The sequence below is a fragment of the Drosophila mauritiana genome, chromosome 3R (genome assembly GCF_004382145.1).
Source record: "Drosophila mauritiana strain mau12 chromosome 3R, ASM438214v1, whole genome shotgun sequence".
Classification (NCBI taxonomy): Eukaryota; Metazoa; Arthropoda; class Insecta; order Diptera; family Drosophilidae; genus Drosophila; species Drosophila mauritiana.
The window spans coordinates 4,007,715-4,020,536 of NC_046670.1; the positions used below are offsets into that span (position 1 = coordinate 4,007,715).

Sequence of the window (12,822 nt, forward strand, 5' to 3'; positions counted from 1 at the left end):
CATTCATCAGATAAATCTTTAAAGCATTATATATTTGATAGTGGAAATAAACATCGCATTGTTGATACGCTCCATTTAAATCCCCAATATTTGTTGCAAAACAAATATTTACTCTTTGTGAAATTTTATAATTTTCAACCATATATTTTTTCTGTTAATATGAGCTTGTTAATGTCAGCCACATAATCATGGGATATCAGTATCAGAGTACCATGAAAACATTTCATCCCTCTGAATATGCGATTTTCCAAAAATCTCTTTGATTTTCTTAGAGTATTCTGAATGAAGGAATATCGCTGAATATTTATCGCTCCCCAGCTTTTTTCGCATTCGCGCCGAATTCGTTTTGAATGAATTCAACTGTAAAGGTTAAAATTATAAATGTGCGAATGACTCATCATAAATAAAATTAATAAAAGGCACCGCGAACCTGGCCCTGTCCTCCGCTTTTTTCTGACCCTGGCGGACTTTGAGACCTTCATTGAGAAAAAGTACATCGCATCAACATAAATATTATGATAAATGGTTTGTTATAATCGTAATCCTCGGGGGGTAAGTTTTGAGTCGTGCCGCACGCATTTTTTATGCTCTTCCGCCCTTCCACCCACGAAACCATCCAGGACCAGGATGAACTGCTACTCCTCTCAATGGAGCAACATATGGTCGCGGGGTGGATGATACAGATGGCGCTTCGAATGGATTGCCGCCTCTCAATAGCCAGGGCCAACGAAGTCAAATTGTTTTTTATTGGTTTACCCCCAAAGCCGCTCCTTTCAGTGAACGTATCGCAGTGTCCTGGGGAGATCCGTTCGCGTATCTAGCAGATACTTGGGAGAACGCGAACATGTTGCTCGGCAGTTACAAACTTTTCTTGCAGTTCATTACGCCTAATTAACACTTGATACTGAGCGGAAGTTTTATTGCTTCCCCTTCATGTTCATGTAAAAAGGCTAACAAAACAATTTCTGAGGCGAAATACCCATCTTTCCACTCGTGCAACCCATTCAGCGATGTGACTTCAGCCGCACACATTAAAATTCAGGATGCGTTGCGAACAATTTGCGGTAAACAATGTGCGATTGCAAAGGGGGTGGAGGTGCGCGGTTCAAATTGTTATTTCAGCCAGGAAACGGAATTTACAAAATGCGGCATTTAATGATATGGCTCAACAGGCCCTATTTTGTTTGGAGTATCTTGAAGTTATTACATGCGAAATAGGAATAAATATAAAAGGAACCATTACCCTAATAATGGATAAAAAATATTTAACTTCTTCCAATAGTTACAATCGCGATTTTTTGGCAACGAATTACCCGTTTCCCATTCACAGATCCGCCCACCTGAGAATCATTTAGATCGATTACCACTTGACAAGGAATTAATTTGACAACGTTAACAAATTAAACTGTTAAACCAACACAAACACACTAGTCCGCTCGCACACTGAGATAAACAAATGGTCGACGGACGGACATTTACAACATCATTTGTAATCCATATCGCTCAGCATGTCGTCCCTTCGACCCGGCGTGCATACACATCCAGATATACTCGTATAGTGTGCCCGGGAGTGGGTGAAAGATGTATTGACCATTCAGCGGCGCTTCGGAATGCTTCACGCTATTTATTGGCTCACTTTCACTCCGGGAAACCAGAGGCAAGCGGAGACCCGGACCCGGAGAAAGATTTCTCCCCTCTGGGGAGTTCCTTGACGGTTCCATTTGCCACTCCGCACTGGCCACGTGTTGGGATTTGGCGGTTAAACACACTCTTACACACACTATCCAGGGGATTAGTCCTGCTCATTTGTCAACAGGATGTGTGGTTGCTGAGTGCGGTCAATATTAATTGGCAATGTATTAGTTTAAGTCGGTGAACACTCTCTGCTCCACAAACATTTGGTTTCGTTTGGTCAGGTTAATTATAATGGACTTGTTTTCTTGATTTTATGTTAACAACAAGAATTTCAGATATTGGCTACGAAGTATTAACTGCAGATTTAAAAAAGTAACAGATAAAATTAATATAAAAGATTTAGCTCCATCATTCTCATATTAAATCAGTTTTTGAAACTAATGGCTAAATTTGTCATAAACGCAACATTTTTTGTGATACAAGGAACGTTATTATTACAATAATTAGTTCTAATCGTGCAGTAAATGTCATAGTAAATATTTGCCTAAATGTACGACTTGCTTAAAAAGTGTTACTTTAAAGCATTTTCTCGACTTGTGTCAGAATTAAATGATAAATTGAAACTATTTTGTCCCTTTTGCAGACTTTTCCTGCCTCAGTTGCCAGGAGAACGCAGAGATGGCGGATTGGAGGCACTGGTTTAATATGGTGCAGCAGCAGACATGAAATTCGTATTTTCTGTGCTGCAACATCGCCAGCGGCGCACAGGCTTGCAATTGCAACGTGCAACGCGGCATTCCCTCCGCATCCGCAGTCCCCTTCGATCGAAAGCAAAAAAGGGGGACAGGAAAAAATATTTTGACAAATGAACCCAAATAACAGGTTGCAATCGCTCTGAGGAAAGGGGCTCGGGTTTTGGGCAAGTCGGACAGGAAAACGTATGGTCGGACAACCTTGATACCTCATTTATTTTAAATGCGGCTGCCTCGATCCCTGGCCCAGCCGTAGTTTTCTGTATTTTTTTTATATTTTGTACTCTGCTCGTCGCTTTTCGTATTTCTTGCGCAAATGAAATCGACACATTCGACTCGAGTCGAAGCGAAGGGAAATAAATGAAACATTTCCAGCTTGGTCCGCTCTGCTCTCGAAAATTGTTACAAATGATCGCAAATAACAGATCTTTGCCGGCACAGACCGAGCTGTCCATCAAAGGAGCCGAACCCTCTCGGTGCGTGATCGAGTGGCGATGTAAAGGTGCAGGGAGGATTGGGAGTGGGATCGGGATCGGGCAGTACGGACATAGAGTTCTGGCCCTGTTTTTCTGGACGGGAAGTGGCGAAGGCGCCGCCATGCTGCGCCTCATTTGATGCAAGGTAAATTGCATTGATTTCGTGATTAATGAGAGTTTCGCATTTCACCAGCCAGTACACGGCAAGAAAAAGTGGTCGTGATAAGATAACCCAATTGATTGAGGTCATCAGTTTAATATGGAAAAATGTCTATGAATATAGCTGACTTTTCATTTAATTTTTGAAATTCAATAGTTTTAGATTGACTGAGGACGCTTATTCTTCAAAAAATGGTTTATAAATTTTACATGTTTGATCGCCAAATTAAATACTTTGTGATTCCCCCAGTGTAAGGTGCATGTGGACTCACCCTGATTGTTGTTGTTGCTGCTCTTGCGGGATGTCTTCTTCTCCTTCATCCAGGGATACTCCGGCACCGAGTCCATTCCATCCGGCGTTTGAGGGACAACGCCAACCGGATATCCGACTCCGACGCCGACATTGACATTAACGTTGACGCCTACTCCGCCGATGGCGCCGGATCCAACAGGTGTTCCGATTTTGGGACTCTCTGGACTCAGGTGGTTGAGAAATTCGGCCATCGACGGCTGCGAATTGATGAACCCGCCCTCGGATGCTGTCATCCAATAGGCCGTGTCCGCGCTCCGTTTATCACAGTTCGGGGTCATCTTGTTGACCATGAGCACCGCCGGCACAGGTGGCACCCCCTGCTGGCCGATTCCGGGCTGACCAACACCCACTCCCACTCCACCCACGACGCCCGCACCACCGCAACCAACCACTGGCATGGACGTCTGCCCAGTTTGCACCTGCAGCGGGTTCAGTGGAGATTCCGATTTGATTTGGGTGCCCATCGAGGTCGTGTCCAAGGAGCTGCAGACTTCTTGCATAGCTTAGATATATTTTTTCTGAATTTAGATTCTTTCTATTTCAATTCCTGAGTGTATTAGATATTCCTCAGCTTGGGAACCTGGAAATGAGAGGCATTTTTGTAATTTCATAATAATGTAATTAATATATGTATATACGTTTAATATAAAGTATATATATTATCGAAATACGTAAATTTTTTCATTATCCTTTTAAGAAATACTGGCATCGTTACTTAAATTACGCCAATGTTTATTTCATATAGATTTAATACAAATACGTAAATTAGCGAATTAACCATTGTAATAAGAATAAGATTATCACATAGAACATTAATCATTCCAAAAACTTTGAAAAAAGAATTGATTTATTTCTAATATTTTTACCAAGAATTTATAATATGTTATAAAGCAGATTTAGGAATTACTCAAAAATTAGCGATCCAATTTTTCACATTGTAAATGTCAAAAACTTGACCATTTTTAAATTGCATATTCCAATTTATATTTCAATAAGTCTGTCAGCGTTCTGTGCCAGAAATTCATCATTATCGCCTTCGTATTTATTGTCTGCATTTTTACTATTGCTCTTGTATTGATTGTTGCGCCTGTATTTTAAATTTTGGTCCACCTAATTCCGATTAAGATTTGTCTGCTATTAACAATAAGAATGTAAAGCCTAACATAACAATATTTTAATATTCAATTTAACAAAAATTTAACAGAGTTACTTGGCTTGGTTCGCAGATAGTATATTATTTTTAAGGATTGATAGTCAGTAAGTAATTTAACATATTTTGAACAGAAAAAGTTATATTGCTGTAACATATCCTCAGCACATAAGAAACGCCGCATAGCTAATTTCGCAATTCCGGCAATTATAGAAAAAAATGTTTGGTGTAAACACTTTTTGACGACTTAAGAGACTCGTATTTTATACTAATATGTTGTTTTGAACTCGAAATAACGACACGCATTGATTTTCTCGTGATTTTGAAGGAAACACCTATTTTTAAATGTAGGCAAGAAATATGTGTAAGGGAATTTCGTACCATATTAAGTTGATCATTTACAGACCACTGTATTCCATGTTTCTCCTCTTACGTTGACATATGCGTTCTTTGTGGAAAATTTCACCTGTATCACTTGGGTCACAGTTTTCACTATTGTCTGCACTCGCTCATAGTAACTGGCTTAACTTTTTGTTTATTTTTTTTTGGTTTCAACCGGCACAACTTTCGCGATGCGGGTTTTGCGTAGAACTTTAGTGTGTCAGGGCTTATCTGTGGGCCGCGAAAAGAGGCGACAACCGCGACGACGGCGAGGGAACCCAGATCCGAATGTAAATATGGCCACCGTTGTGTTTGCTCAACCGTCAAGTGGTGTTTGGAGTTGGTTTTTCGCTTTCAGGTCGACATCTACACACACCTTTTGGCAGCCATGGCGACGCGAAAGGCCAACACAACCGACGAAAAAACGGCGATAACGACGATAGTGCGAGTACGCGCTGTACAACGGTGCGTATGCGGAATGTGTTGATTTTGTAGAGTTGTGTAGAGTCGCTGCGATCGCTGCAATGGCCACACACGGACACACAATCAGTCGTTGCAATTCGTCTGAGATAGTTTTCTCCACTCGCACTCATACACGTGTGGGCACTAGCTGTCCCTCTCTGGCCTTCAAGAGGTGCGCAGAACCGGTTTTCCAGGGGTTCCTAAAGTGCTTCTCAACCGTATCTTTAAACTTTTGGTTTCAACTCAAGTTTAAATAATATCACTTTTTAGTTTTAAAAATTTTTGAACTATTTTTGTAGCTGTCATTTTATTAAATATTATTTTTTAGACACCGAACCGTTTCAGAGCGAGAGCGAGAAAGAGGGCTTTTGGGGAGCTTCGTGCGGTTCCCGAGAGCTAGAGAGCAGCCAACAACCATTCCATCCAATAGCACCGAACGCACTGAACTGGGATTTTGGGACCCAGTATCAAGGAGTGGCCTAAGCGACAGCCACCGCATCCATCACGCTTTTTCCTGGTCGGCACATGCGCGCTACCATCTGGAAACTGGTTACCATAGCCATTACGCGCAGAGCCCAGGGGGTGGAGTTCACGCACACCGGCGCACAAGTCTCCGGCCCTCTGATTGGCCGGCTCGGCAGTTTGTTTTGTATCTTTGCGGTCGTGTAGCTCGGGAACCCCTGTATCTTGGGCCATCATTTCCGCGGCGTTTTCTTGCCTCACTCGCTTTTTTTCACTTCCAACGCGAACGTGTTGCTTGTGACGGAATTTATTTGGTTTTTGTTATTTATACATTCCGCATCAGCTAAAAAATGAGAAGAAAAAGCCACAGTAGCGAGTTTCTCGCTCTCCGGCTTTTTTGGCTTTCGGTATGGGTATTTTTGACATTTCGCTTCGCTCATCGCTCTTTTTGTTTTGGGCGCCTCTTCTCCTGTCAATCTTGGTGGCATTGCTTTTTGCCTTTTGGCCGCTTTTTCGCCCTCTTTTTGCCACATTCTCCAATCCACTCCGCACAGAGTTCGTAATTATGTGCGGATTTTAATGCACACGGGTGTCACTACAGGTGTAAAAATATTGCCACATTATTCCACTGCAGCTGGGGGTGTTCGGACTTGGACGCTCTGGCGGACAAGTTGCCTGACAGATATAGATATAAAAGGGAGCTATGTGATCAGCAGCCTACGTAGTGACGAAGCGCACCATGAGATTGTTTAAAACTGTGAAAAATATGTATGTGTAAAAAGAAAGAAACTTTATGGAAGCATTGCGTAAAAAAACAAGCCAGTGTCATTAGAAATATGTTAAAACAAAACAAGTCAAGATAATTTAGTTTGTCAACTGTATCGTCCACAAAAATTGATATTGTTAAAATATATTTGATTTGTCTGATGGAGCAATTTTTGAAAATCGAGTTCGCAAAATATATTCCCAAATGATGCAGCATTTTTTTATTTGAAAAAATTAATGCACATAATTATTATAAAACATATTTTATTTCCTCCAAAATAAGTAATAATAAGGTAGTCACAGAAAGATATTGCTAGTATAATACAATTATTATATATGTACATACAGTTGCCTAAACATATAGTCAAAGATATATTTAAAAGTTTAACAAATTTTGAATAAAGTCATAGTCAACATCCAAAATATCCGCCGATGAAGCAGAAGAGCTATTCGAGTCCCAGCAGAAATTCTGTAGCATTTGCTGATCCTGTGTATTGGGTTTAATTACATGTTCTGCGACAGGAATCGTTGACTCAAGACCCAGCCAAGAACTCGCCCAGTTTTCGTCGAATTCATTGAAAGGCAGTTGGGGAAGAGCCATGGGCTCAGGACAAATTTCATGGAGGTAGTCGTAGCTCTGATAGGGTGGTGTAATTTGACCCTCCTCCAGGACACCGTTATGAACCTGCCGGAGTGCAGCTGTTTCCACATTTGTGCTGGCATATCGAAGGAGACGCTCCACGATCTGCTCGTCCTTTTGGCGATCTTCGCTCGACTGGGAAGAAGGTGGAATAGACGTGGTCAGCTCTCCAATGACACCTTTCCTATTGGTCGACTTCTTGAGTTTCATGCGACGATTTTGGAACCAGATCTTAACCTGTCTCTCTGTGAGTGCCAAACGCTGGGATATCTCGATTCGCCTGGTTCGGGCTAAATATTTGTTGAGATGGAACTCCCTTTCTAGTTCGATTAGCTGATGGCTACTGAATGCCGTGCGAGACCTCTTCGATTTCTCCGAGGATCTTGTTGTTGCCACGGGAGCAGCTTCTACGTTGAACTCGACGCAAGGATACATCTATAAATATGTTGATCAATTTAAGATTAGTTTTTATTTAAATAAGCAGTATTTTTCTAAATCCTACCATTAAATCACTGACTGAGTAGTTGTCCACAAAATAGTTTTCGCTTTGAATTCCAAACATTTTTCTTGAAGAGCGCGATTTGCTGACTTCTGTTCGCTGTGAACTATGTTTTTTAACTAGATACCTCTGGAATCTCCTTATTTGCTTATATACCCCAGAAGCCAGTCGTGACGGATCGGATTGGTTCCTACCTGTCCCGCCTGCGATACTTTCGAATTCCCAGACGGCTGGTCTGGGCTGGTAGATGTCGCGTCCTTTTGAGCCTGGCTCCGAATCAAGGTGAGTTCCAGGCTCCAGAGAAAGGGACGTACTTCTAAGTAGCGTCACACTTGGCGGTGTGAGTCGCGTTTTGAGCCTTCTTTAAAATGGGCTAGTCTGGAACTATTATTCAGGGGATATTAATGTTACGGCTGGATCTATTTATTTTATTTATATAATCTTATATATTTCGTTAAATAAATGCTTGCAAAAAGTCAAATATAATATATTTTAAGATCTGAAGCATTTTGTGATGAAAAAATTAAAGTACATCTAAATTTTCAAGGCACCTAAAGGTATGACCTAAAAGTTAAGTCTTAGATAAATATTATTTTAATTGTAAATCAGCTTTAGACGTACGAGATAGATGAATAATATATAGATGAATAATATATAAAAATATAAACTGACTTTAATTTGAAAATAAGTGTGTTATAAGTTCACTTTGTCTAGAATCATCCAAAATATCCACTGATACTCGTACCTACGGATCAGCCCAGCAATTTTGCATGCCTTGGAGACCCCAATCCCCCGGCCAGGTATCTTTTGGTCATGAACGGGAAAGGCCTTGGTTTTTCCCGGGGTTTTCCGCGTCAGTTATGAATATCTAAGGGTTGAGCTACCTGCTTAGCATGGGTAAGCGATCCTATCCGATCCGACCCTGATCCCTGATTGTAAAAAGAGTGTCACTTCAAACTAATCCAATCGCCCGCTATAAAATCGGGCATATCCCCCGAGCTACGTGCTATATAGCACAGATTTACGATCGCCCGGGTTTATGTAAACTAAAACTAGGTCTTCTGGGAGGGAATAGCATAAGTCCACCCGAAAACAAATCTCTTAGACGAGATTGTAGCCCTGAGGAGCCTATCAGATGATCCGTAAGATTCTACATTCTCCATTTTGGCACAATCTAAGACAATCTTTACAGAAAGAGCAAATTGTAGATTTTACTTTAAATTTCATTTCATAATTCTAGACTGCAAGCCAGGTTATCTTTAATTTAGTCAGAGCTCCTATTCATGGTTAAGATGTGAAGCCAACTTGCAAGCCATTTGGTCGAACAATTTTGTGGTCACAACGACAGGCCCCTCTGCTCCTTAGTGAGCTCAGATAAATTGGTGTCATCACATCATAAAGTGATTTCCAGCATATTGAAATTTTCTGCAGCTTTTCCATCTTGGCCGGCGTGTTGTGTCACATGGAAAGGAGATGAGGACACTCGGATCATATTAGATTTGCCCTGTTTTGGGAACAATATTTCATCGTCAGCTGTCACAGAGTCGTGTCTTTTTATTAGTTATTTGATTATGCCAATAATAGAAACTTGTAGAATTTCGTTATCGATAAAGTTTTGCTATTTCCGGAGTGCAAAATCTCATAAACAACTTGGGTATCATCAAATAATGTCGAGCATGTGAATTGAATATATAAGAACGGCCTTCAACGATTGGTACACATAAATAATTATTTTTATTTTCGTATAGACTGTCATGGCCATAATAGATAATTATTTCGATCTTATCGTGATCAACTGTCGCTTAATGTATTTCTAATTGAAATATTTTTACTCGATTGCTTGACATAAAACCAGCAGTAAAAACATTCCATGAGTTGCGGAAAACAATTGATTGATGCGCTATATGCTTATATATATTTAGCCTTTTCCTATTGTTCAGATGCAATAAAACGGAGACATAACTGTCAGATAATGGCGTTAAATGGAAGGGATTAATGAGTGTATACGTATTTTGGGACGACCCGTTTTGCGTTCCCCCATGACCCACACCCACACCTTGCCCCAAAACACCCACACCCACCCAAGAACAAGATGCAACTACCGCAACAACCGTGACAAGTACAACATTTGTGTCGCCTGCCTCGGCTTCAATCTGTCGCCCTCCGCTGTGCCACGCAACCTTTGACACGCATAAATGGAACAGTCAACCCCCAGTTTGTGCTCCACCCTCTGGAAGCCCCTGCTTCCGTATCTGCACTGAAAGTTATATATTAAGCTTAGTTAAGCTTAAAAACACATATCAATAAAGTGGGCCATCCTTTTGTTGAGTTACTTATATGCATGCCCAACGAATTACATTACATAAATAACCACCGTTGTATTGTTTAATTTAAGAAGTTAGTATAACATTGAGTATTGCGATTTATTTTATTTTTATTTATTTATCATGATAGGTAGAATAGTTTACAAAACTAGACTAACTTAAATAGTATAGCATTGGCTACGGGGCTTACAGCTATATTTATTTACAATGTTATTATATCTTAATTTAGTTAATATCTAATTTGCTAACTAATTGCTGGCTTGTTATGTATTTTATTTGTCTGTATTGTTGATATATAAAAATATTTCCGAATACAAGATTTAACATAAGTGAAAATAGTAAATAGGTAACACCTTTCCTATTTATGCGAGCAACCCCTTCGTTCGATATTTCTTCGAGTGTACTGGCATTTCACCGCCGAGTGTCAGCTTCTCGCAGTACGGTCTCCGGTCTCCGTTCTCCGGTCCGCTGTCCTGGCCGAGACCCGGACCCGGCACAAACAAAGATCGCAATTTGACTCTACACCACGGAGCTGTCAGCTGGCAGAGAGTGTAGGAAGATTGATTACCGCCATCGAATTGTTTGCCCTCATCCGGGGTGGTTGCCACGGGATGGGGGGAGCGGAGGATGTGCCCTGTGTGCCTGCCTGACTTCGATTGAATGGCACATCGGAATGGAATCGAAAGAGTTGAGGAGCTACCAAACACGATACTCCTGCTGTCATATGTAAACAACACTTGAAGCATTCAAGGGATAGGGTTGCGTTTTAAATCGCAGACGGGTGCTGCTCCTGCTTAAAGCTGTGAATTAGGCTTAATGTTGGTATAATAGTAGTGCTAGAAACATGCATATTTCGAAATTCTTTAATCTTCGTTTTGACAGCCGTCTTATATTTAAATAAACATTTCAAGTGGCTATCCACTCGAATGGAGTTAAAAGCAACCTTTACCTCAATTCGCCTGGGTCATTCCCAAAAATTCAAGACAACGAGATATCCATCATCCAATCCCCAATTTTATTTTAGCTTTTCCAGGAAATCATCAATGAAATCCATCTGCTTCGAATTGAATTTGCGGGCATATTTTACACAGTTCTCAAAATTGGACTCATCGTTAAGGCCTTTGTAGGCCATGGCGCGATACATCCACGCCCTCAGGTTCTTCTCGTCCAATTTGTTCAGAACAAAATCACAATCGACTATGCCTCGTTTGAATTTGCCCGATCTATGGGGATAAAAGGGGAGCCGTCAGTCGAGGAGTATCCAATAGAATTCAAATATCGTTTGCTCACTTGATGAAACAAAGAGCCCGATTTATGTACAGGATGTGACTGTCGCGGATATTTTCGATGGCTTCGGTGTACATCTTCATAGCAGACTCGTAGTTACCCTTCCGATACTCTGCGTTTCCCAATCTAAAGATGCAGTTATGTAGATTAAGTTTATAATACAATAAGCCAGACCCACTTTCGAAAGTTTTGAGCCACTCGTTCCCTTTCCAAGCGAGCTTTTGAGCGCTGATCAAGATCCATTTCCACCTGGCGCATGAAGGGAAAGCGATCCTTACTTCGATCTATGCGGGTGAAAGTTCTGGGCTTTGATTTCTCTTTGGAAGAAGTAGGTGCGGAAATAACTGGAATGGGAGATTTCCTCCCTGTGATTATAAAACTCTCCTCTGTTTCAGTGGGAGATTTGGGAATCCGTTCAGCTTTTTCCTGGCCCTCCGCCTCCTCTCTAAATAAAAAGTATTCTAATTTTTATCACTGGTGTTTCTTACTTACTCGTTGGGCACTTGAAGGTTTTCGAGTAACCTGACCACTTCCTCAACTGTTGATTCGGAATCTAAAAAGCATTCATCGATTTGCGGGTGTTGCAAGGAGTACATGTTCCCAAATATTAAATAATGACCCTCGGATTCAAATAAATATTTGTTTTTGATTTGACCGTTGTGGCAGTTTGTTTACTCTGAATATTTACCAGCTGGGCAAACGAATCGCGTGGCAACTCGGGGTTGTACTATTTATGGCTTATAACCAATTGGTTGCGTGGCAACATTATGTTTTTGGGCATTGGAAAAAATATCGATAGTATTACGAGATGGATTAAAATGCAAGCAGATTTTTATCACATTTTTTGTAGAAGTCTTTAAATAACATTAAACAACTTGTATAGCTTTATTCTACAGATTGGTACTGAATTAAAAAAAAAAATTTAACTATTTTATTTATTTTTATTGTAGCGAAAGCAGAATTATAACGACTTTGATTTTTTTGGTTTTGCCAGTAATTTGCGTTGAATCGTTTACATGATTATGGGTGCATAGAAACACACACCTGCACACCCTGTTACTAGCACTCTGGCTGATAGTCATACTCGTACTCACGCTCACATTACTTTTCATTTAATCTCATACAATTTGTAAGATAAAGAAATGCGCAAATGCATGTTGAGCTCAGCATGGCTCAAAGGATCAATTATAGTCTATAAAACATAATGGCGTCTAATAATAGTAGAGCCGCAATCTCAACACAACTGAAACTTACCCCCTCAATCCTCCCTTCACCGATCAAAAAGGCTTTACACTTAACAAAACTAGCTTAAAAAAACAAAGTTATAGTATAATAAAGTTATTTCAATAAAAATTGTTTTTGACATAAATTTAAATACTTTTAGAATTTACGCTACACTTTTAAAGTTTACATTACGTTTTTCAGAACACTTTTTTACTTATTTAATTTTAATCTTTTAATATATTTTATACATATGTATGTTTTTATCAAAATTTTATATCAATCGCCCATTCCAA

The 12,822-nt window shown here is 40.3% G+C and overlaps 3 protein-coding genes across 3 annotated transcripts in view; all 3 read right to left on the reverse strand.

The window, feature by feature from the left end:
• Nucleotides 1-4,925, reverse strand: part of LOC117143349 (homeotic protein proboscipedia) — a 31,195-nt gene extending 26,270 nt beyond the window's left edge. Inside the window, exons 1-2 of the mRNA XM_033308020.1 lie at nucleotides 4,867-4,925; nucleotides 3,295-3,915 (exon numbers count right to left, since the gene is read on the reverse strand). Coding sequence (XP_033163911.1) covers nucleotides 3,295-3,835 — 541 coding nt within the window. The 5' untranslated portion in view covers nucleotides 3,836-3,915; nucleotides 4,867-4,925. The remainder of the gene's footprint in view (nucleotides 1-3,294; nucleotides 3,916-4,866) is intronic.
• Nucleotides 4,926-6,833: 1,908 nt separating this feature from the next.
• On the reverse strand, nucleotides 6,834-7,801 carry LOC117143653 (protein zerknuellt 2). Its single transcript, XM_033308432.1, has 2 exons — nucleotides 7,698-7,801; nucleotides 6,834-7,630 (listed from the first exon to the last, which is right to left on the reverse strand). Exons 1-2 carry the CDS (start codon nucleotides 7,755-7,757, stop codon nucleotides 6,932-6,934), a joined length of 759 nt encoding a protein of 252 aa, XP_033164323.1. The 5' UTR covers nucleotides 7,758-7,801; the 3' UTR covers nucleotides 6,834-6,931.
• Nucleotides 7,802-11,033: 3,232 nt separating this feature from the next.
• LOC117145979 (tetratricopeptide repeat protein 12) lies at nucleotides 11,034-11,901 on the reverse strand. The gene is made up of 4 exons (XM_033311885.1): nucleotides 11,798-11,901; nucleotides 11,484-11,750; nucleotides 11,309-11,431; nucleotides 11,034-11,241 (listed from the first exon to the last, which is right to left on the reverse strand). Exons 1-4 carry the CDS (start codon nucleotides 11,899-11,901, stop codon nucleotides 11,034-11,036), a joined length of 702 nt encoding a protein of 233 aa, XP_033167776.1.
• Nucleotides 11,902-12,822: the final 921 nt, after the last annotated feature.

What these genes read in the sequence shown, in the direction of transcription:
- LOC117143653 (XM_033308432.1), bottom strand. Translation starts at nt 7,757, where the DNA reads ATGTTTGGAATTCAAAGCGAAAACTATTTTGTGGACAACTACTCAGTC. An exon ending in ACTCAGTCAGTGATTTAATG is followed by an intron (nt 7,631 to 7,697) that starts GTAGGATTTAGA and finishes ACATATTTATAG; the next exon opens with ATGTATCCTTGCGTCGAGTT.
- LOC117145979 (XM_033311885.1), bottom strand. Translation starts at nt 11,901, where the DNA reads ATGTACTCCTTGCAACACCCGCAAATCGATGAATGCTTTTTAGATTCC. An exon ending in AACCTTCAAGTGCCCAACGA is followed by an intron (nt 11,751 to 11,797) that starts GTAAGTAAGAAA and finishes CTTTTTATTTAG; the next exon opens with AGAGGAGGCGGAGGGCCAGG. An exon ending in GTGGCTCAAAACTTTCGAAA is followed by an intron (nt 11,432 to 11,483) that starts GTGGGTCTGGCT and finishes CTGCATCTTTAG; the next exon opens with ATTGGGAAACGCAGAGTATC.